This window comes from Mya arenaria, chromosome 10, assembly GCF_026914265.1.
Source record: "Mya arenaria isolate MELC-2E11 chromosome 10, ASM2691426v1".
Lineage (NCBI taxonomy): Eukaryota > Metazoa > Mollusca > Bivalvia > Myida > Myidae > Mya > Mya arenaria.
The window spans coordinates 34,693,741-34,719,377 of NC_069131.1; the positions used below are offsets into that span (position 1 = coordinate 34,693,741).

The following is a 25,637-nucleotide window of genomic DNA, read 5'->3' on the forward strand; positions in this document are numbered from 1 at the left end:
AGTCAGGCCCAACCTGTCAAGTCAAGTTAAGGACCATGGGTGCAGGAATTGTCGAGTTGTCACTCGGACAACATTTTAGCATTCAAGATCACTTTGACCTTGACCTTTGACCCCATGACCCCTTAAATCAATAGGGTGCATCTACTGATCAGGCCTAGCCACAATGTCAAGTTTGTTGACCAAATTTTTGAAAACCTTTTCCCGTTAAAGATCACTGTGACTTTGACCGTTAACCCGATGACCCATTAAATCAAGAGGGGTATATTTTTTTGTCATGCCCAACCTTCATGTCAAGTTTGATGACAATAAGTCGAGGAATTGTTGAGTACTAAAACTACCAGAATGCAACCATATGCCGGAGTCACCGCGTTGATGTTTAAATGAGTGTTCTCGCTGATAAACTCAGCTACGAAGCCGTATCTACAACGACACTGGCCGTCTATACAATGCCAGTCCCGGGAGCAGTCTGCTACGCCACAATCGGATGGCATCACGCACTGTTTGGTCACTGAAATGTTAAGGAAATATGGCTAAATAATACAACGTAAAGATATTGTGTAAAACAAATACGGCAGTTTAGTTTCGGCACATGGTTCATTGTGTTATTTCCAACCAATACAAAAATGTACCTATTTAATCACTAATGTGTAAAGGAATAAATCAACCTAATGATTCCATTATATGTGTTGTAATTTCAACAGTTTTGTAAATATATGTTCCGTTTTCTGAATAAAAACTAATAATTTTAATAAGAAAATCTCGATATTGATATATTGTCTTTGAAAAGTTTCTTGTAACGTCTGTCTCCTGTTTTGTGTTTGTTTGGCCTTGACCTTTGTCTCTTCTAAACATGATCGTTGATCAAGTTAAGGTTATTAGACTTCATCCTAGTGCATCCATTGTTTTAATACTATTTCGAACAGTTTTATTTATGTTTAACGTTCATGTCATTAATCTAGACAATAGATGAATGAGTGTTGCTTATAGTCATTGACATATGTTTCTTTTTTATTTACTCAAATTAGATTTTAAGTGCCTAACAATGAGTACACGTGCACTGGTGAGTATGACACTTAAGCTTAAAGTTTATTTCCGGGCACGTCACGTGACGACAGTCAGTGATATCTTGGCAGTCCTCTCCTGATACTGAGGCTAGACACAGGAAATAAAGTGTTTAATACCGATTGTGTATCCAATGAACACTCTTTGTAAAAGCCTTGATATAGATACTCATTGAATTATATGCTTCACCAATTATTATTATTATTATTTACCAGACTTCTCAAGCACTTTTTTCATGTACATTAACACGTTCAAAAGTACTGTACAGAATTACTAGAATGTTACAATATTTAAAAAGATAAAAATAAAAATATTTAAAAAATTAAAACATCAATATTACTCAAGTCACAGATTTGATTCAAATGTAAAATAAGAGTTAAAAAGACACACATAAAAATAAGATACAGATAAGACTCAAGACTCTAAAGCGACAAGTAATTAAAGTAAATCAAAGTAATTAGTCCAGATAAAACTTCTTAAAAAAGTGAGTTTTAAGTGCTCTTTTAAACACTGGCAGAGTTTCACAGCTTCTAAGTGTTCTAGGTAGGGCATTCCAGAGTTTAGGGGCTGCCGTCATGAATGCACGATCACCATAAGTCAAAGTCCTACTACGCGGTACAACCAGTGTTAAACAATCATTTTGGGACCTAAGTTGTCTGGATGGGATATAAATGTCTAGCATGTTGCGTATGTAAGTAGGGGCCTGTCCGTGAAGCGCTTTAAACACAGTAGTGTGGATTTTGTACTCAACTCGGATGTGCACCGGAAGCCAATGTAGTTCCTTTAACACAGGGGTTATGTGGCTGTTACGTGGTGTCCTGGTGATAACCCGAGCAGCCGTATTTTGAACATTTTGGAGTTTATTGAGAACGTACTTTGGAGATCCACAAAGCAGCGAATTACAATAATCCAGCCTTGATGTCACTAACGTGTTTATCAGGGTTCTGGTTGAGTCAACGGTCAGGTATTTCCGGATTTGACCTATTTGTCGAATTTGCATGAAGCATGAACGAGAGACAGAGTTTACATGTTGTTCCATGTCTAAGTGAGAGTCTAGTACGGCACCAAGGTTTCGAACTGTTGTCGATGGTTTTATAACAGAATCACCTACTCGTATAGTAAGGTCTTCAACTTTACTACGTTTTGGTACAAAGACAATCATTTCAGTTTTGTCAGCATTGAGTTTTAGAAAGTTATTGTTCATCCACAGTACGATGTCATTTAGGCACGATTCAATCCGTTGCAGAGTCTCATTGCGTGAAACAGCTTCCTTTGGTTTAAACGCCATGTACAATTGCGAATCGTCAGCGTAGAAATGATATTGAAGTTCATGCTTCCGACAAATCGCACCCACAGGTTTGGTGTACATGATGTAATTCTTGGGGCCAAGAACAGACCCTTGTGGCACAGAAAATGTCAAACATACAGGTTTTGACAGTTCTCCATCGATACAGACTGTTTGATGACGCTCGGATAGATACGATTTCATCCATTGTAGAGGTTTGCCTACTATGCCAAAGTGTTGTTCAAGTCGGCAAAGCAGGGTGCTGTGGTCAATCGTATCAAAAGCAGCAGATAAGTCCAACATGACTAGCACGTAGCCTCATTCTGATCAAGTGAGCGGAGGATGTCATTTTGTACACATAATAAAGCAGATTCTGTTGAATGAAATTGCTTATAAGCAGACTGGCGTTCTTCATGAAGGTTATGTGCAGATAGGTGTCTTTCAAGTTGGGAATCGACAGCTTTCTCGAGAACCTTTGACAAAAACGGTAAATTCGATACAGGCCGGTAGTTTTTCAGTACCTCTTGATCTAATCCTGTCTTCTTGATTAAAGGTCTTACTCTTGAGCTTTTAAAAGCTGGTGGTACATATGCCCTTTCAAGTGAAGTGTTAATGATTTTGGTGATCAATGGTAATAGTTCACCTAAACAATCTTTCAACAGCCATGTTGGAATGGGGTCTAGTTCACAGGATTTGTTAGGAGAATTGCGAATAATCTTTGAGATGTCCATATCAGAGACTACTGAAAAGTTTGAAAATTGCTCTTCATTAAAAGGTGCTTCAGGAACAACAGTGTCTATTTGTTGGTGAGACTTGGTCCAGGCTATATCACTACGTATGCATTCAACCTTATCTACAAAGAAGTCACTAAAGTCTTGTGCTAGAACTTTTGCATATTTACCAGATGGCAGCACTGCATCTTTGGTATTACCCATCAAATGTTGGGTTACTTTGGTAAGGCCTTTCATGTCACGACCGCAAGACTCTACTTTCTCACTGTAGTAATTGACTTTGGACACATTTAGAAGCTTGTTAGTTACAGCACATTGGTTTCTGTAGATTGCGTGATCTATTGTCAATCCAGTCAACCGCCACTTTCGCTCTAACTGACGTCTTAAATGTTTAGCATCATGAAGTTCTTGGGAATACCACGGATTCATTGGTCTTAGTACAACGGTCTTGGACTTAAGAGGCGCATGTTTGTCAAGAAGGGAATAGAGACCATCGTTGTAAGCATCAACTAGTTCATCAACATTGAGACTATCGTTTACACTATTTAAAATATCTGATTCCAAAATATCGGTTTTAAACTCATCAACATCTATAGACTTTAGCTTTCTGTAAGTCACAGTTTTGCGTACTGGTGGTGGTTTGGACGCACTAGCATTGAAAACCACAGCAAAATGATCACGAGATGTATTGCCGTTGTTGTCCGGGAGTCCGGGATCAGATATTTCTACATTTGATACCGTTGTGCCTGTATCTCTGGTAATAAGCACATCTAGTATGTGGCCTGCTACATGAGTAGGCTCAGTGACGTGCTGTCTCATACCACACGCTTCCAAAACGCTGTTGAATTTTGACGTGTTAGGGTTTGACCGATTGTCCAGGTGAAAATTAACATCGCCAACCACAATAATATCGTTCTCAGCAGTCGTAAAGTTTGCAAGAAATGTTGGCCATTCGTCATCAAGAAATGTCGTAGTCTTAATGCCATTTTGTTTATTTGGAGGCGGCCTATATACCACAGCTAATCGCAGAGAAAAGTTTTTTATAGTGATGTTGCAGTCCATATATTCAAAAGAAGTAACATTGGTATTGTGACTGGATGCAAGCATGGAAAGTTTTAGGGGTGCCTTGTGGATGACCGCTACCCCACCACCACGACCTTGGCGAGGAACATGGTCGATTTTGTATCCACTAGGCACTAACTCGGCAATACATGCTTTGTCTCCTGGACCACCAAGCCATGTTTCTGTCACAGCCACAATGTCAAAGTCGTTGGAAGTGATATAATCAGAAAAGGCTAAAGTCTTGTTTTTCACTGATCTCGAATTGTGACAACATATTTTGATTTTAGATTGCCCTTTACGAACAGACAGTGGTTCAAGTGTGATCTTTCTCAAGTTGTGGGGATTAACACTGTTTATATTGGTATTTTGTCTATGTTCAGTATTTGTTATTGATGTTGTTATATGTGTTGATATATTCTGAGGTAAGATACGAATATTAGTAAGGTGAACTCCATCATTTGTGTCCCATATTCGTCTTTCATTGACCCGACCTCCTCTAGTACCCCTATGTTGATGTAGTATATCTAACTGTTTCAGTGTTTCTAGTACACATGGATTAAGTCTTGCTGGTGATAATTGCCTTATACTGTGTAGGCTACAGCTATTATATTGGATAATCCTTGGTAAACACTGATCAGCTAAAAAATCCGCCTTAGGCAAGATACACATTTTTGAAACTTCAAGTGATATATAAGTTATGTTCATAAATTCCAGATTTCCACAAAACCACAAAGTTATTCTACACAAAAAGTATATATATCCAATCATGACACATTCATAGACACTGGTGACAAATTTCACAGTAATCCTTGAAGTATTTCTTGTTAAAATAATAAAAAGTTTACAGAGCACATTTTTTGCAGCCTACACATTGGCGCACTTATCCGGATCGGATCGGATTGAGAGGTTGACATTGAAATCCTGGATTGAATTGAACATATTTTGTGTTTTATATGTGGATTTCAAAATCCAACAGAATATCAATTTCATTTTTGTGTATTTGTTTCAAATTTAGACTTTTTACCAGCTTATATTAAACTACTTACAAAAACTTAGATTTCAGTTTTTAAGATTTATTTCAAATAGTGATGTTTTATCCATTTTTCCTGTTTTGACTTAGTGTTATCAGGCCAAAATGAATGTTGACTTATGGTACAAGACTAACAGACGAGAATTTTCATCTACATGACTAGCTCTTGTTTACTATTGCTTTAATGAAAAGCAGCTTCAACTTAAACTTAATATAACCTTATTATTATTATAACGCAACTCTAGCTCCACCTTGACTGTACTATGATCATTTCTATTCAATCACTCTTTCCATACCTTCAAAACAAACCTTTCATGCATGACTGGTTTTCATGTGTGAAGTGCATATTTGTTTAATTAGGTATACATGCAACCAGTCGCAATTAGCATTCATAATTTAAGAAACATTACATATCACTCAGGGCCATATGACATAATAAGGACCGGCCAGTCAGCCAACAAAGGAGTATTTGGACCGAGGCTTACCTCGGTCCATTCACATTCGGGGGCTGAATGTCCAGGCGTTTTAATGCCATATGGCCCGAAGTCGTGTGTTATATTCCTTATATTATACCAAACATTTCATATTAATAATCAATATTTTGAAAGCGCTATTATTGTAGTCATTGAACAAAGCAATTAATGTTCAATTGCGTCAATTGTTCGCCGTTGTGAAAATCGCAAGTCGTTCTCACCATTTTTATGACGTCAGCGGTCCATATTATTTCTTGGCGAGGTCCGGACCGGCTAAATATATGATATGGACAGCTGACGTCATAAAACAGTGTTTTTGATTAAAATACACTGATATATGGACCGATCGACTTTATATGTACATATAAAGGACACATTTATGTAAGGTATAATATAAATATAATTATATGATATTCATGACTGCTGGCTAGAGCATCTTGTTTTATCGTTTCCATAAATTGTATTTATTACTTAGTAGCTCAGTCTATCGGTTCACCTTTTTTAATCTAAAACGGCTGACTTCTGTTTTCTGAATTGAATGTTTTGGCAAATTCGAATAACGGTGTGTTCTCATTGGACAAAAAAAGGTTGACCACCGATAATAAATCGTTTTCTTCTGCTACTAGTTCAGTGCTTGCACCCCTAATTATCTTTGGTGAAAAGGGCATTCAAACTTCTTATAATATAATTATCCTTTATATCATGAATTACGGAAATCATACATACGTCGGTATTATTGGCTTCGCCGAAATATTATGAAATTTACTGAACTTCTTTCAACAAATAACATAAATAATATACGCAAATTATCGTGCTATATATTTAAAAGTTTTATAATACGACAAAATACATACTATAAATAACACTTTTCTCCAAATGTAAAATGTAAAGATATATCTGATATGATATGGATATTTTAAAAATTCCTCGAATAAGGCAATGCTTCTATAAATCATTATTCAACCGAAGTAACATTTTCACTTGTAATTTTATTGTTGAAAATAGTATATAGATATTTCGTTGAAAATTGTGTTGGATTGCATCTTCTCACATTCAATTGTTAATCGTTTTGAAAATATATGTGTCTTATATAGAAATTGATGAAAAATTGTAAGAAAAGTATTATCATTGTGTATACCGGAAATGTTTTATTCTCTATATTTTCGTTTGAAATATGTATTACTCATGGGCAGTAAGCTTATAGTAAATAAACTATCTATCTATCTGTATGATATAATTATATTACAAACTGAAAAAAAGTGAAGCCGAAGATTGTGTTAGTTCTAATAATGATTTTACAAATACAAGTGAGAGTTTCGAACCGTTACTAGACGGAGATATAAATAAATGAAATAAATGCTGCTGTTAAAACATTAAAACGTAACAAGTCCTGTGGGTCAGATGCCTTGTTAAATCAATATATCATAGAATCTATAGATATTTTGGGTCTACATTTGTGCAAGTGTTTAATGCTATTTTAAACAGTGGTTATTTCCCCGAAAGCTGGACTAAAGGACTCGTTATACCCTTTAATAATAAGGGAGCTAAAAACGATGTAAATAATTATAGAGGCATTAGCCGAGTTAGTTGTATGTCCAAATTGTTTACGACGACATTGGACAAAAGAATAATACACTTCTGTGGTGAAGCGAATTTTGTATCTGATGCCCAATATGGTTTTAGAAAAGGTAGATCAACAACTGATGCTCAGTTTGTTTTATTAAGTATTACACATTTTTTTCTTAACGAAGAAAAACGTATGTATTGTGCTTTTGTAGATTTTAAAAAGGCTTTTGATTGCATTTACAGAAATGGCTAAAATGTATAAAACCGGTATTAAAGGTAAAGTTTTACGAATTGTTAAAGATATGTATGAAAAAGACTTTATCGAATATGCCATAGGCTTGAGGCAGGGTCAAGTCATGTCACCGGTTTTGTTTTCCTTGATTTTTGATGATTTAGAACTTTTTTTACAAGCTGATATGAATTCAGGCCTCACTATAAATGACCTTATATTTATACCACTATTGTTTGCGGACGATATGATTATACTAGGCAACACACCTGAAGATATCAATAGGTCACTGTCATTATTGGAAGTTTACTGTAAGAAATGGAATCTATAGGTTAATACAAGTAAAGCAAAAGCCATGGTATTTCGTTAAGGAGGTGGTCTGTTAAGAAATGAAACGTTTCTATACAAAAATAATTGGATTGAAGTTGTTAGCGACTTCAATTATTTGGGAACTGTTTTCAATTACACGGGCACACTTGCCAGAAACCATGAACACATAATTGGAAAGGCTCTTAAGGCGCTACAAGTATTATTGGCTATTACAAATAAGTATAATATCAAGCCAAAAGTTAGTTGTCAATTATTTGATGCTTTCGTTGGCTCAATACTAGGTTATGGGTCTGAGGTTTAGGGATGTGTAAAATTTAAAAAAAATCAAGTGCATTCATTTAAAGTTTTGTAAAATAATCTTAAATGTACGCATCGATACTTCCAATTGTGCTATATACGGGGAACCAGGCCGTCAACCCCTGTTTGTATTACGACATATTAAAAGTATTGGTTCATAGATATTGAAACAGATAATATTATAATCAAGGAAATATATAATATGTCCGTTAAATACTATCAAAATGGTAAACGTAATTGGGTTACTGTTGTTAAAGATATTCTAAGCAAACATGGCTTTCCATATTTCACAGTTATATGATGTTATTACAATTGTCAGTCTTTTCAGAGAAACATTAATTGATACATTTTAGCAAACATAGGGTAATGACAAAGCTGGAAGTAGTGTTTTAAACTTGTATAATAATATTAAAAGTACATTAGACTTTGAACAATACTTGAACATTTTACCGCATGACTTACGATTTTATATTACTAGATTAAAAGTGCCTGCTCATTCATTAATGATACACACCGGTAGATGTGTAAATAACAACATTACTAGAAATTAAAGTCATTGTACTTTTTGTAATATAAATGATCTAGAAGATGAATTTCATATCATATTAATGTGTCCTTTTTTTAAAATGACACCGAAGGAAATACATTAAAAAACATTTTTATGTCAGACCAAGCATGTACAAGTATATAGAACTGCTTAAGTTAGACAACAAAAGTACTGTTTTTAAAATATCCAAATATATAAAAGAAGCCCTGAAACATAGAACTTCCATTACATATAGTGATTAGTTTATATCAGCTCATCCTCATTCTTTATCATTTGCATATTATTTTTTCACGTATGGACAATTATTTCCTGTATCTTATCTGTATTATGTGACATGTTGAATTCACGTTATATAAATGTATTTATATTCTATGACCATGTGCCTTGTTGGAAAACGTCGAATAAAATTATGTTCTGTTTTGATCTGTTCTAATAAACTTTGAGATAATGCCATACAAAACCACACAATGTTTGATGAATTTATTGTTATATAGAATGCATAATATTATGTTTCAGAAATTCACAAATACATATTATGGTGAAAAGCAATCAGAAACATAATCAGAAACATAAAAACAATGTAGGTACACCGTTTTTTGTAGAAAAGGGCAACCCTCGACTAGTTTTTAATGTGATAGTGGTCTGTGAGCATTGATTTGTTTATCGGCCATAGTTATGTCTTACAGATATGTGGTCAATATTTAACCTTTTAAACTGACCTCAAATTAAAATATCATTTTTCCGTTAAAAGTTGACCCTCGTTTAAAAACTAATCAAGGTGATACTGAATATATTTATCTTAGTTCATCCAATGGTTTTACTCAATCTACTTTTTTCAATGAATATATTGGTGATTTATATCACGCAATCCGATTAGCTACATCAATCTTATATCCAATTAAGACCAAGCTTTACTGCATTAACAATTTAAGCCATTCTAAAGGGATCCTATGTTTAGCGTATTTAAGCTGGTAGGTTTTTGGCTTTCCATACTTCCACGAAGTAACAGTTTTCATAATCTAAATAAAAAAAAAATCTAAAGAAAACTGTATTTATAGAGCTTATATAATCATAAATCAAGTTTAGAAGTGTTTGACAAACCATACAAATAATGTGCCTTAAAAGGGAACCTTTAAGTACATAGTTTATTTAAAAAATGTCTAAAATGCCAGAGGGTTTTCAGAGGGTATGTTGTATGTGTAATACGACGTAATTCGAAGTTAAGTTCAGGACAATTGTCTGTTTTTCCCTGAACTTTTCTACTAGTTGCCCAGTAGATTGGTTTTGAAATTGGAACCTTATGTTAACTTTAGAATAATTTGTATGTCCTTATTAATATGACATGTACTAATATATTGCTTTTAGTGTTATAATAGTTCCCGATTTTTACCTATAATAATCGGCCTTTGCATTCAATAGCATTTTCATAAAGACGTGTCAGCGGAGATTACAAAGAAGCAAAATTCCTCGATATAAGCACACCCAATTCCGTTAATGGAAAGACGGAATTTAAGATACATGTTTAGAGATTAACGCAAACCATTTACAAATGAGTCTAAGATGAGTGATACACGATACCTGAGAGCATAAAAACTTTTAAATCGAATATCAACACAAATACTTCATACAGTGTTTAACAGTCTAGTTAAGTTCGTTGTTGTCTTTGTATTTGTTGTTTTTGTATTACATGTATATTGAAATGAATGCATACAGTACATTAACAGTCATATAATGAGAGACCATATAATTTCAAAGAAACAGTTAAATTAACACAGAGTTTTAAGTAGACAAAACACTGAACATATACTTACCTGTATAAAAACTAAAAATTACGACCTGTTTAAACCGGGTATCAATTGAAACTTGGTCCACTGTGTATTCAGAAAGACGATAATATCAACAATTTTTAAACGTTTGTTTTAATGACCGTACAACGGTGAAATGATCATTTTCTTGTCGGCAATTGAGCACCAAACATGGAGTCTGGGTTAAAAAACGTAGTAATTGTCTTGTAACTGATTGTAAATGTTATATAATAACTTTCTAAAGTTAAACATAACAAAATATCAACGAAATATTTCCTCTATGGTTAGCTCTTTTTCTCTCCGACCTCTTAAGTAGCGGCATTTCTTCAGTTCTGCAAACTCATCGTCGTCAATCACTTCACGTGGTCCTACGTCATCACTATCGTCATCATCCTGAGAATTTCGCCGTTGTTCGTCCATTGACGTTAACGGTTTCTTTCTCAATTCCCGAATAGTCTTCGCTCGTTTTGATGCCAAAACTTTCATGTGTACCATTGCAGATATCATACATAATCTGGCACCATGCCGGCCTGGGTGTTCCTCCGAAGGTAGTGCTTTCTCCGCAGATTTTGTTTTATTATCCACTGAAGTTTCAGAAAAAGGAAATGACGTCACATCCGGTTTTGCCGATTGGACTTTTATTGTATCCTCAATAGCAAACATGGATTTTACCGAATCTTTTGAATCGTCATTCACAATATGTGTGGAATGTTCAGCTACATTGCCGAGTTGTCTTTCCTCAAGCATTCGTTTATACTCCCGCCGAGTTCCTATGCCAGAGCGCTTTGTTTTGAAAATTTCTTTCGTCACATCTGGTCTGACGTCATACATGTCAAAAGACACTGATCGATCCATATTTCTAAAAAAAAAACAAGAGCAAATATATTTCAGCACTTTAACCAAGCATATACTATCTGTTATATTGGTATATTAAATAATTTTCCTTCGTACAAATCATAAAAAATGGTATTTAAACAAATGTCTTTTTAATTTTTTCACTTTTAAACTTACTAAATATTTTCGTGAATTAATGGTCATTAACAATAAGGGGAAAATATAGTACTAAAAATAGCACTTTATTAAGAAAAAAGGGAGAAAAGTTGTTACTGGTGTAACTTTAAGTGTTATCGGTATAAATGCTAGTACATGGATAATTTCATTAATGGTGTTGTTACAGAGCCTATTACCGCATATTCGTCATTGTTCTTATTTAAAGGAATAGTTGAATTGCCAACCATGACTGAGTCCAAAGAAAAACAACTCCACAGATTACCGATCAATATGCATTGATCTTTATTCATTGATGTGAGATCCGGGCCGTATTTAATAAACAACTTAGATTGACTAAATAATTTAATAGGCTGAATGCTGAATCATTAAGGCATGTCTAAGGATAAGGATAAGATTAATATTGAGTACTGGCCGAGATTGATGATAACAGGTACAAATTAGGACCACTAAATATTTATTTATTTATTTATTTATTTTTATTTTATTTTTTTTTTGGGGGGGGGGATTGGGGTGGAGGCACTTAAGGCTTAAATCAGGCATTGAAGACATTGCAACCTCAATCCCATCCAACCTGTACATAGCGATGGATTAACTTATTCAAAGGTGAAGGAGCAGCGACGAAATATTTTAAATCACTTTAAATGATGTAGCATCGGCCTCATACGAGTTCGTACTGATAATTCTTGGCTTGGCTTGCGGTAATACGGTATTTGCCGATTTTGAGATCATCTGATGTTTAGTCCCTTTCAATGTGAACAAAAAACAGTATTGGGAACCAAGTAACGGAGTCAATTTAACATATTTTTAGCCACCAGTAAGATTCTCTCTTTGAAAATTAACATTAACACGTGGTATTTTTTATATAATAGTCAACAGTCTGTATAGGAAAAATCTTTGTTTTAAAATACGACACACACACTTACATTGGTTTTGATAATCCGAAATATTTACATACGTCAGATGTACACACTAAACTATTCAATTAATGAAAAAATCTGAAAACATTTGATCGGAATCAACAGCAATGTGATAATCTGTTTTCGACTTAATACCTACTTTAATCAAGGCAACCGGATTTAAGCATTACACTAGTTTTCGGTCAGGGATAATCTTTTAGGATTAGTTTCCTTTAGCATTGAATAAACACGTCCTCTGTAGCGCGTAAACATATTTCAAAATCAATTTTACCTATAAATACCATGAAAAAGGCGATAAGGTCTAAGTATTAGCCATTCCTTTAAGTTCACCTGTTACGTATTCTCAGAGCAATGCTAATCCATCGTTTTAAATGTCAACTTGTCTAATGCTGCTTAAGGTATTCATTCCGACGATCATTAATACAATACATTGCTTCTTAAAGAGTCACATTTAAGTTAAAAAATGTTAAGATATAATATTTTTAATGTTTTCAAAAATATCCTGGCTGGCCGGATACTTTTTTCTATCTTGGATCAGTTTTATAACAACTCATTGTGAATCTTCAACTTTATGTCATACTGGATGCACTGTTTGGGTTTGCTATGGTGACTGTAGGTATGCCTGTTGTTCTGAATCCTCGGTACCCCAGCGTATCATAACCTATCCTCGGCACCCCAGCGTAACATAACCTATCCTCGGCACCCCAGCGTATCATAACCTATCCTCGGCACCCCAGCGTATCATAACCTATATGATACCCTGGGCAAATCAGCTGTAAAAATCTCGTTCTCATGAATAACTAATAACTTAGGTGAAATGAAGCCGCTTGATTGGTCGCATGAGACACACCTCATGCGGTGCGGAAATGGTCGAGAAGTTACGGATGTAATCTCGGTTCGAAATAATCCAATGATATCACGGCTTACAAATAGTTTTAGACAGGATTGTAAATATGCCGATAGCTCTTCACAAAGATGATTATTTCCTTTTTGTTATCGGCTATTTCATTGGTCGGAAAATGCTTATGAATATTCAAGATTAACGAAGTTCCCCTAGCCAATTTGCCCAGGGTATCATATAGGTTATGATACGCTGGGGTGCCGAGGATAGTTGTTCTGGTGTACTGGAAACACGTTTGTACAGAATGTATTGTTTGGTGTCCTTCAAGTAAAGGCGTCTGTACTTGGTCCACACCATATTAGTTTACTCTCAGGTCCTTGGAGAGTATCGTCTTGGAAGCTTTTGACATGGCGACAAGAAGACGGTGCTAAAAAGCGTTTACAATGTTTTATGTTAGTACACTTATTAATTCTGCTGTTGTAGAATGTGCTACGGAGAAAACCCCCTTCTGTAGTATTATTCTACAGTGAATACTGCGATAACACACCCCGTGCAAGGAACTAATGCTTTTGGAAATGGCGTATGCGCATGGCCAGAATACTTCAGAAGAAACTGGGTTAGCAATTGTGCGCAAATACGATATGGTGAAAATTAAAATAGGAATGCGCTATTAGATGCAATATAACAGACTGAGACGAAAATTCTGATAATTTGGAAATGAAATTTTGAACTGTTAATATTCAAATTTCATTCCCCAGCTTACAATAGTCTTGATTTCTGTGCCAATGAACAGTTCTTGCAACGGTCCAAAGCTTCATTAATATTCAAAACTCTACAGAACTGGCAAGTGGGGTAGAATTCTAGTATCCGGAATAGCATGTTTTAATATATGCAGCTAAGCGCGATATAAAAAGGAGTTTTAGTGATGTCAAAATGGAATACAATAGGATCCGATAATGCAAACTTTTCAGCCACTCTAATAATTATAGTTGATAAGCCTGAACGTCCCCACTGGCACAACTGCACTTAAGCACTATAGGTGCGGGCGTGCTCATGATTTTTAAGAAAATGGTATTTGAAAAAAGGTTAAAACATGCATTTGAAACTGAAGGGGTGGGGTATATGCTTCGGATTAAGATATTAGCCATTTTCTTTTAAGCGTATATTTTTTAAACGCACAAATCCTGTATTAAAAAGTTGGGGATCCTGCCCCTTTGCCACCCCCCCCCCCCCTCCCACCAGCAAACCAGGTATGCACATCAATTTTGGTCTAGCTACGCCCCTGGGGAGTTAGGTGGACACCAAATAATATTCAGTCAAATGAATGGGGTTGTAAGAAGGCGAACACCAAATAATTAGTTCATTAATTTATTAAAATATTGTCTACAAACAGTTCAATTTGAGTTTTCAACAAAATAGGTATTGACAGGGGTCTTAATGAATGTTTATCAATCATGTAAGTTGAAAATTTGTATTGTAAAAAGAATGAAAATATAAAGAAGAAATCAAAAATGCAAACTTGTATGTCAAAATTACAACTTCATAAAAAAAGTCTTATGCAGTGGTTCAAGCTGCACTCTCACAGATTTGCCGTTTTGAAATTTACAGTTGTATTTTATTTTTTGTCTCGAAACGAGCCAATTTATGCAAAAACGCACAAAACCAGTGGGATAAGACTGCTGAAAAAAATCAGAGCGCATACTTTAATTTTTAAGTTAAAAAATGATGTTTTATGATTTTTTTCTTAGCCCGCTAGTAACGCTTTTTAGCCATTATTCTTTTCGAATGGAAATATGAAAATCTGTGATCTGAGATTTTTCGCTGCTGATATTAACGCAAAAATTGGCTCATTCCAAGACAAAAAAATCAAAAGTCAAAACGGCAAATCTGTGAGAGTGCAGCTTTAAAGGTTTGATTAAGTACGTGTTTACTAAAACAAATGGTTTAATGCGAACAAGAAGCATAACAATTGTAGTTTGATAAACCCATACTTATAACCCTTCATTATAGTTTAATCCGCTTAGTGTTTGAGATTATATTTTATCAATGTATCTGTTTCCCATTAAACCATTTATTTTGGTCAACACATACACATAACCTTTAACCATAACAAAGTGTTCGATATTATATTTTGTCGAATGGAATGATAGTAATTTTCAAGTCTGCTGTAAATTTATTTTGGAAAATCAGTTGTCAGTTGGTGATTTAAATCAGATGAATCGGTAGATTTAAACAGAGGTTGGTCAGTAGATAAAACATAATTTTGAACACTAAGCAGGTTAATGTTTGTTAATATGCATTAGTTAAGATCAATTTTTCGCCAATCACTTTTTATTTGATAACTGCCTAATGCACCAGTCAATTGTAACTGGTAACATTTGACTGGTGCATAAGGTAATCCATCGATCATAAAAAACTAAAAAAAATCTTTAGTATCATTTTAAAGTTACAAAATTAAATAGACTATGTGTTTTTAAGAAACAAATAATTATATTTGTTAAATAATCATAGTAAAGTTTTGTTTATTTTCCTCCCTTTAATATGTTATATCAAAATGGTAGCTTCATTATGGTGTTATTCAAAAATGTGATCCATGCTAAAATTATAATATAACAAATGGTTACTCAATATCAATACAAGATAGAAATAATCTCTAAAATGCAATGTTAATATCTAAAATGCACTAACACACCTTTGCATCCCAATGGTGGATGTAAATTTACCTTAAAGCTGCACTCGCACAGATTGAATGTTTTGACAACTTTTTTTCTATTTTTAGTCTTGGAACCAGCCAATTTATGCAAACATGCATTGAATTCAGTCACATAAGACTGCTGACAAAAATAAGATCGCAGATTTTAAAATTAAAGTTAAAAAAATGTTTTATTCATTTTTTTCTTAAAGCGTTAATAACGCTTTTAGCCATAAAACATTAATTTTCGGACGGAAATGTGAAAATCTGTTATCTGATCTTTTGTCAGCAGTCTTTCATCACTAGTTTGCAGATATGTACCCAAAAATTGGCTCATTCCAAGACAAACAATAACAAAGTTGTCAAAACGGTAAATCTGTGAGAGTGCAGCTTTAACAAACACTAGCCTATATTTTAAGTGTATCATTTTACTGACAGGCATACTATTGCACTACAAGAGAATACAACACTACTAACTCTCTGTGAATAAACCACATTGTTTTATTATTTATATGTTATAGTTTATTTTTTTATGTCAAATCATAATATTTTTTAAAAAGACGGAGCCAGTGGGGCAGGTGAGACCTTTCTCAGCCATAACGCTGTTACATCATAAACAATTATGTTCAAACTGCATGACACATGTTTTAACAGGCTGTGAACCAAATTATAACATATCAAATGTTGTTTGGCTGAAAATGTAAGTTATAATCTAATCCAAGATAACATTATTTGTTGTCTCATTATTGAATATCGCCTTTTTTTTAAAAAGTGTCTTTCATGCGTACCGGACAGATGTTTCCGGCCATGTGACCAGTGCTGGAGAATTCAATCTTACATTCGGCCATTATATTAGATGAGTCACGTTTAACACCTCGCATTTAGTTTAAGTATTTTGTATGTACTTGTTTATATGCAATTTAAATTATGACGTTTTATAAGTGCAAAATTCAAATAAACAATTTGAACACAATAAAATTATGGCAGTCAATTGTATAAAAGTGGTTAATTCTTTGGTTTTGTTAAGTTAGCCAAAAAGTTAATGGATTGGTCAATGTTTATCCAATTATAACCAATCAAATTATTTAAATGTTCAAACATATCAAAGAATAGCCTCTGGGCAACTTAACCAAACTTGTATACAACTGGCGCAGAAGTAGTCAATCTCTGCAAAAATGTCACCCTGTAAACATCAATGCATGCTTTTCAGTGTGTGTATACCACGTGATAAATTACGACCTATATGCTACATCGGAAGGCAACATTTTGCTTAAAATGATGACTTCTATCAAAGATAACTTTTCTTTTACTATACCATTTTAAATAAAACAAAGGGCAGTCTATGTCGCTTAAAGTGTCCCGCCTGCCTTTTATTAACTAAGTTTGGTAAGATAATTAGTTTCATTAAACACTTCCACAAACCCGCATCCAAAATTATGTGTTGACAGTGCCCCGTCAGACGGCCGTACTGTGAAAAGGTTTGTCGAAGTGTTTTAAGAAACTAAACTCTCAATCAAACTCTGGTAAAAAGAAGGTGGGGCCCTGTATGCGGCGTCGACTGCGCTATGTTTTATTTAAAATGGTGAAGAAATAGTGGTTATCTTAGTTTAAAGTCTTTATTCGAAGCAAAATATTGCCTTCCGACGTAGCATATATGACGCAATTTATCACGTGGTATACACACACTGCTTTTGATGATGGAAAGTACAAAAACTGTGTTATAAATGCAAGACAGTATCAACCATGTGTTATCCAGCATGGATGGAAGATCCTAGTTATCATCTCCGCATCTTGCCATGGGTCATTCGGAAACTCCTCGGCCATGTATGCCAATACATCAGTCGAAGTAGTTGGTATGTTTTTGAATGATATCATTTATTAAATGTAGTGTTTTAGAGTTGTATTTATTGATCTACGTTTAAATTGATTGCTAGAGAAGTGTATTATTACATAATTATGGTAAGATTCCCAAGAGTTAAGTCACAAAGTTTAACTGCTAAATAAAATTATTACGCGATCTACTTGCAGCGGACTTAAACATACCACTTTTTGAGTGAGTAAACCGTCCAAATACATCCGAGTTTGATTTCGATAAAAATGGCCGAGGAGCTCCGAATGGCTCTCATCCTACGCATGGCAAGATGCGGAGATGATAACTCGGCAACCTAGTTAGTAGCTTGTGCACATGCCCTCTGGCTGGACTTTGCAATATTATATGGCGAAATGGCTTACCAATGGCTTTATAATTCCATGCAGTTACAGCCAACATATTAATAGTTCAGCATTAGTTATATCGTGCTAATGGCTATACATGTTATCATAAATCGTAAAATATAATTCACTTCATAGTCAAAATAATTTTATCACAAAATTTATTCTATATTTCTAAAAACAATTCTTTACATATCTTTCATAACTTTTTCAATTCATATATTTTTGTCAATCTCAAAATGGATACTTGATATGTTGCAAAATACTGTGGTAAATCAATCATAATATGCGGTAGCTCGATCGTACCACGACAGTCGAAACCTGTTAGCCCCATATTGTTTGGCTCGATTTTTCCTCGTTGGCTCGAACTTTATGTAAAGGACTAATTTTAGTTCACTTCATGTAAGCATTTTCGCTTGGCTCAATATCTGCGAGGCTCGAATTATTTTGGCCAGTCCCAGGAATATCAAGCCAACAGGTTTCAATTGTGTTGTTATTGAAATGTAACTACTGTAAATAACATGTTCTATTCATCAAACACTTATCGCACACTATGGATACTAAAATTATACAACATTATATTTAATTTGAATGTATCAATGAAGGAAATGTAACATAAAACACCTATGCTGCCATATAAACAATGCAAAAAATCATGAGAGAAATGATCAACTGTTGTATAAATAACAATATTTAAAATAAATCTTGGCTTGCAAAATATTATATCAAGTCATATAAGAATAAATAACATTGGGCCAATTGTTCAGAATTTCGTTAACAACATTATTAACAACATCGTTGTAAACTTTCAAACGTGACGTTTTTGATGTTGTGCTTATGTATTTAAATATAAACAAACACACCCAAACAGTTGTTTCAACTGTTGTCAGAAATACAAAGGATCACAAGAATGTCCATTAAATTTCCCGAGCAGTATACATTGACGATGACGTTATCAACGTTGTTAACTTTTTAAAAAATCTGACCAATTGACTATCTTGGTATATAATTGTTGTGTCCTTTGTTTGCACCAAGAAAATACAACAACAACAGCTTGCCTGTTGTTTTTTTCTATCGAACAAGGGGCATAACTCAATTTGTTTTAGAGAGAGTTATGGGCCAATTGGCAGGGACATAACTCAATAAAATTTAGAGAGAGTTATGACTTTGTAGGGGCATTACTCAACAAGTTTTAGAGAGAGTTATGGGCCTTGGTTTAACATTCACATATATTTCATGAAAATATACAAATGACAACTTATATTTCATTCTAAATATTTAATTATTTGAGCAGAAGCTTAAAACTCAAGATCATCTTTTTAAGAGTTATGGGTCTTGCTTCACAAGTGTGACATGTCTCTTGTGATTGAGACCAAGTTTCATTTGAATGTCTTGAACCATTTTTGACTTATGGCCAAATTTTAAGATTTTTGCATTAACACGCCTACACCAAAGCTATGAAAACTACTCAACGTTTTTCTTGCAGAAACAAACAAGCAGGAAAATCTTGTTTAAATAAACAATATTGTAAATAAACAGGCGTCTTTATTTTCAAAATATAATTTTTCACAAATTCTTACTAAAGCCTACAGAAAAAATACACTGAATATATTTGTTGTGGCTTATTTTGCAGTATGAGTATGTTACAAAAGTTAATAGATTTAAAAAGGTTTAAAAATTACCCAAAAAATAATGTTATCCTGAATTGTATTAAAATACTGTAGGGTATGACTTTAAATTATCAATTCAAGATTGTGATTGTTTGAATAACATGTTTAAGCAAGAAACATATGAAAATAACAATTATATATGAACAAATTCAATGATAAATGTAACATTCCTTGAATGGTTAATCCATCAAAATTGAAATATCAATTACATATTTTTATACCCAGTCTATTCAACTATATATAAATATAACTTTGAAAACAATTCTAAAAATGTTTAAAAACCATCAATCATCTAATAGAAACACAAGGAGGCAGGTTATGAACAGACTCAAGTTCAAGTATAGATGAACTCAGAAAAGCACTTAATATATTCAATTTTAAAAAAAAATCATATTTTTTCCTTTGGTTTTACAGATTTTTTTTTTATAATTTACAATTTCAATTAGTATTTGAATTCAGTAAATTTCATCAGGAATTCATAACAACAATGAAAGTTAATATAAAAAGAAAATTTGAAGTTTTGTCATTTGAGTCTGAACTGATTCAAGACTGTTTATATGCATGGCCCCAGTTCTACCCTACCCAAACATCTTCGGGTGCGTGCAAGATTTTTGTATCTGCCTAATCTATAGATTGAAAGCAGCTCTTGATATGATTAAAACACTTCAATCAAAAAACATGTCTACATATAATAATCTATAATACAACTTCAGCAGTAACAGTTATTTGCATCGTTTTACCAAATTAATCACGATTATTAAATACTATCTTCAAATTTTGATATAATATTTTTTCTTGAAACTGCAAAACCAAAAAGTAGCTTCAGAAAAAAAGCATTCATATATATTTTTATCTTATCGTATTTTGATTATTTTGGGGTTAAAAAAACATGAATTAGCTACAACGGGAATCTCGTTTAGAATGTCACAATAAAAATATATATTATGTATAAAAGTCTTACAAAACAAATCACAATGTAATTTTTCAAGGTAAATAGAAAATACATACACTCATTATTAGTCTTAGTCCACCAAAGTCTATGTCAACCAATACCAACTCCAGCCTGGTCTATATAAGTTCAACCAAGCCTAAGTTCAACCGGGTCTAAGTTCAACCAAGCCTATGTTCAACCAAGCCTAAGTTCAACCAAGCCTTAGTTCAACCAAGCCTAAGTTCAACCAGGTCTAAGTTCAACCAAGCCTAAGTTCAACCAAGCCTTAGTTCAACCAAGCTTAAGTTCAACCAGGTCTAAGTTCAACCAAGCCTAAGTTCAACCAAGCTTTAGTTCAACCAAGCCTAAGTTCAACCAGGTCTAAGTTTATCTAAGTCGAAGTTCAACCAAGTCTAAGTTTAACTATGTTTGAATTCTACTAAGTTCAACATCAAGTATAAGTTCAACATCCTGTCTTAGATTAACCAAGCCTAAGTTCAACCAGGTCTAAATTTTACTAAGTTCAACATCCAGTCTAAGTTCGACATCCAATTTAAGTTGAACTTGGTCTAATTTCAACCAAGTCTAAATTCAAACAAACCTATATGTAAAGCAACCAGGTCCAAGCCTTAGTTCAACCCTGCATAACTTCAACAAGGTAATCCTTTGTCAGTTTTCAGTTTTAGTAAACTAAGATCTATATATTAATGTGATTCTTTCTTAAAAATATTCCTACAGCATAGTATTGGAGTTAATTATGTTCATCTATTTCACAACTACTTTCAAATATCAACAATCTGAATATTAAAGGCCTAGTTTAAGGAATGTTTGGCATGATAATCCCCTGCTGTGCATCTTCTGCTAATTGCACTGGTGTCACAGTAGGGGCCAATTTCCTGTGTATTCGTTTATTGGCTCAGGGCCATTTAAGGTCCATCTATATAATAAAACATCCAAAACTGCACAGCATGATACTCAGATCAAAGATCTGATAAAAAAATTAGGCAATTAGATTAAGATCAATTAACAGAGGTTGTGTACAAATACAGTTTTGGGGGGTTTAAACTAGGCCTTTAATAGTATTAACTGCACCTACAGCCTAAGTTATTCAAAATTATTCACAAGAGCTTCAGTTTTAAAAGCAGGTGTTAATAACTGGTAAGTACCATGTTGTCATGGATAACGTTCAAAACCTAGTTTGCATAGAAGTGAGTAATGGTGTAATATACCAGCATGTTTATTATTGCACGGCTAAGGTCCGCCTACTTGTAACAGTTTAATGGTTAAATATTATGGTTGTTAATGTACAATAAAAACACTCAACATAATCGTGCAGTCAATGATTATCATACCATTTAAAAGACTATTTAACATTCAGCCAGAGTGTGAATAATAGAATAATTTTGTAAATCTATGTATGAATATCAACTTACTAATAGAAAAACATAACAATACATAAAACAATATCAAGAACAAATATCAAAATGCATGAACTGTAAGCATTGCCAAGATATAACAACAGTGATAAAAACACAGGTTTTGTTTTATTTCCTTTAAATACAAAAAAAATACATTTACAATTCATACAATCATTTATACAGGCAGTTCATAACATTGCAACTTTTTTGGATTTCAAATCCAAATGTACATTTGTAAAACATTATTTATAATTTGAAAATCAACATAAATTATCATTTAATTTACTTTTACCATACAATTTACCATTCTATTTCAAGTTTCACCAAAATATCCATAATTATGTTAAGGTAACATCACATTATCTATGAAAATTTCATACTTAATCAACTTTGTATCATGTTAAAACAAAAATGGCATAATTTCAGAAATAATTTACAAATACTTTAACGATCATAATTGACCTACGACAACTATTAGATGTCTTGACATCACGAAAGGTCATTGCAACTTTTTTTGGATTTCAAATCCAAATGTACATATGTAAAACATTATTTATAATTTGAAAATCAACATAAATTATCATTTAATTTACTTTTACCATACAATTTACCATTCTATTTCAAGTTTCACCAAAATATCCATAATTATGTTAAGGTAACATCACATTATCTATGAAAATTTCATACTTAATCAACTTTGTATCATGTTAAAACAAAAATGGCATAATTTCAGAAATAATTTACAAATACTATAACGATCATAATTGACCTACGACAACTATTAGATGTCTTGACATCACGAAAGGTCATTAACAAAATTAGCATTATAAGGGCCATACTCATGTCCTGCAAACAAATCAATTTTGGCTTTTAAGAAATATCAAGTCTTTAAATCTCAAAATCAGGATTAAAAAATGAAGGTTTTAGGGTGTATATACATGTAACTTTTTACTTGTTTAAGTTTGTCGTAACTAAACATCAATGGCAATAAAAATCTTAAGAAGATTCCTTCATGTATGTACATATTATTCTTTAAAATTTCATCCTTATTACATATTGAGACTGTAAACTTATAAAGGACCTTCACATATCATGTGTATGTGCATACAATTCAAAATGTTACACGTACACCCCTGATGAAAATCCCTGTGCAAATTGAAAACCTGCAGAGTGTTAATCCAGGCTGTAGCTTTGATACTTTGATGTATATTCTATTATTTCTGACATAAGGCACCAGCTCAAAAACAAACACTTAAGGTATCCATAGTACAATCATGTGAAATTTTGATGGCTTGTGACACAATACTAAATTGGTATCTTGTCAAAGGGTTTAATGGATAGTGAAATGATGTGTTGATATTCTACCAATACTATTATTGCAATCATGCTATTTGGAGCTTCAAAAATAGAAAAAGCTGTAAATTAACTTCCAATTTCAATTGAAGTAAAGAACAAAAATACAAACTGCAAGAACAAATATACAAACTGCAATAACTTTATGTTGTTTTTTTCGGTCATTCATTTCACATATTAGTAATCGGTAATTAGTAAGCAATACCCTTCAAAATGATACCACAACTTAATTTTTAACTACTGGGCATTTCCCTGTAGTTTTCATTGTATTATCAAAGAAATTAAAAGTTTATTTGTACATAAGACACCTTAAGTCACATTTCAAACTCAGAAATGGTTTTCTGCTACATTATTGCATTGTCATCATAACTGTTGAATTTGATAATAGAATTTCAGGCAGGAAAATATTATCCCGTCTTAAATTTTCATGACACCGGGACCATAACTCAAAATGTCAGTTGCAGTTGGGAAAATATTTTCCCGTCTTAAATTTTCAGGACACCGGGACCATAACTCAAAATGTCAGTTGGAGTTGGGAAAATATTTTCCCGTCTTAAATTTTCATGACACAGGGACCATAACTCAAAATGTCAGTTGCAGCCGGGAAAATATTTTCCCGTCTTAACCTTTCATGACACCGGGACCATAACTCAAAATGTCAGTTGTTTAAAAGTCAATATCGACCACAAGACTTAACAACAATAACACCGTATAATCTATCACAGAGATATAAACATTTATGGCATCATGCATCATATGTATGATATTTCAATTGCTTTTTTTCCATATATGAACACATGTTCACCTCCAAGAACATTAACTCATATCGGAACTCTTGCTAACAAAGGGTTTGGTGGTGTTTGTTAAAAGGATCCTTTTTGAAGATTGGGTATAATATATCTTTTATTCTGGAATGTTGGAATATTATCAGATGTTCTATAGCAGATGCATCTGAAAAGTTAAGAATGAAAATATTTAAAAAGTGTTTATTTTGTTTACAGTCGAAAACCGCTGGCTCCATATCACAAGGGACTGTCCAAAACACTTTGAGATATTGAGACAAGCGAAACTGCTTACATAGAGTAACAAGATCTGTCACAGTATGTGACGAATGCCCCCGAATGTGACATTGACCTACGAACAAGGTCAGTACATGAAAAGTTGATCTTGTCTTTACGTGTCAAATACATATGACAAGTTATTTTAAATTGCCTCTGAACATAAGAAATACCACCCATACTGGACAACCTACACTGTTATGTCCTTATATTCAGAATTCCCTTGTGAATAAACACGTGTATCTTTCACCTTAGAGGTAGGGACATGGGTCTTGCACACGACATGTCGTCTTCATAATTATGTGCAACACATGTAGCAAGTGATTTTAAAATCTGTCCATACAAGGGAAAGTAACAGCCCGGACACGACAACCTAAACTCTATGTCCTTATATGCAGCACTCCATTGTGAATAAACACTAAGTGTGACCTTGACCTTTGAGGTAGGGACACGGGTCTTGCACGCGACAAGTCGTCTTGGTATGTGGAACACATGTGGCAAGTTATTTTAAAATCTGTCCATACAAGGGAAAGTAACAGCCCTGACACGACAACCTAAACTTTATGTCCTTATATGCAGCACTCCATTGTGAATAAACACTAAGTGTGACCTTGACCTTTGAGGTAGGGACACGGGTCTTGCACGCGACACGTCGTCTTGGTATGTGGAACACATATGGAAAGTTATTTTAAAATCTGTCTATACAAGGGAAAGTCACAGCCCTGACACGACAACCTATACTCTATGTCCTTATATGCAGCACTCCATTGTGAATAAACACTATGTGTGACCTTGACCTTTGAGGCAGGGACACGGGTCTTGCACGCGACACGTCATCTTGGTATGTGGAACACATGTGGCAAGTTATTTTAAAATCTGTCCATACAAGGGAAAGTTACAGTCCGGACACGACAACCTATACTCTATGTCCTTATATGCAGCACTCCATTGTAAATAAACACTAAGTGTGACCTTGACCTTTGAGGTAGGGACACGGGTATTGCACGCGACACGTCGTCTTGGTATGTGGAACACATGTGGCAAGTTATTTTAAAATCTGTCCGTACAAGAGAAAGTTACAGCCCTGACACGACAACCTATACTCTATATCCTTATAT

General features: G+C 33.8%; 2 protein-coding genes across 3 annotated transcripts in view; both read right to left on the minus strand.

Annotated features, from left to right (window-relative positions):
- Positions 1-2,652: 2,652 nt before the first annotated feature.
- On the minus strand, positions 2,653-5,705 carry LOC128204630 (uncharacterized). Its single transcript, XM_052906032.1, has 2 exons — positions 5,656-5,705; positions 2,653-4,396 (listed from the first exon to the last, which is right to left on the minus strand). Exons 1-2 carry the CDS (start codon positions 5,703-5,705, stop codon positions 2,653-2,655), a joined length of 1,794 nt encoding a protein of 597 aa, XP_052761992.1.
- Positions 5,706-14,538: 8,833 nt separating this feature from the next.
- Positions 14,539-25,637, minus strand: part of LOC128206581 (nicotinate phosphoribosyltransferase-like) — a 36,597-nt gene continuing 25,498 nt past the window's right edge. For both annotated transcript variants that reach the window (XM_052909155.1, XM_052909156.1), the window contains one exon: positions 14,539-24,412. The gene's annotated coding sequence lies outside the window, so the exon portion shown is untranslated. The remainder of the gene's footprint in view (positions 24,413-25,637) is intronic.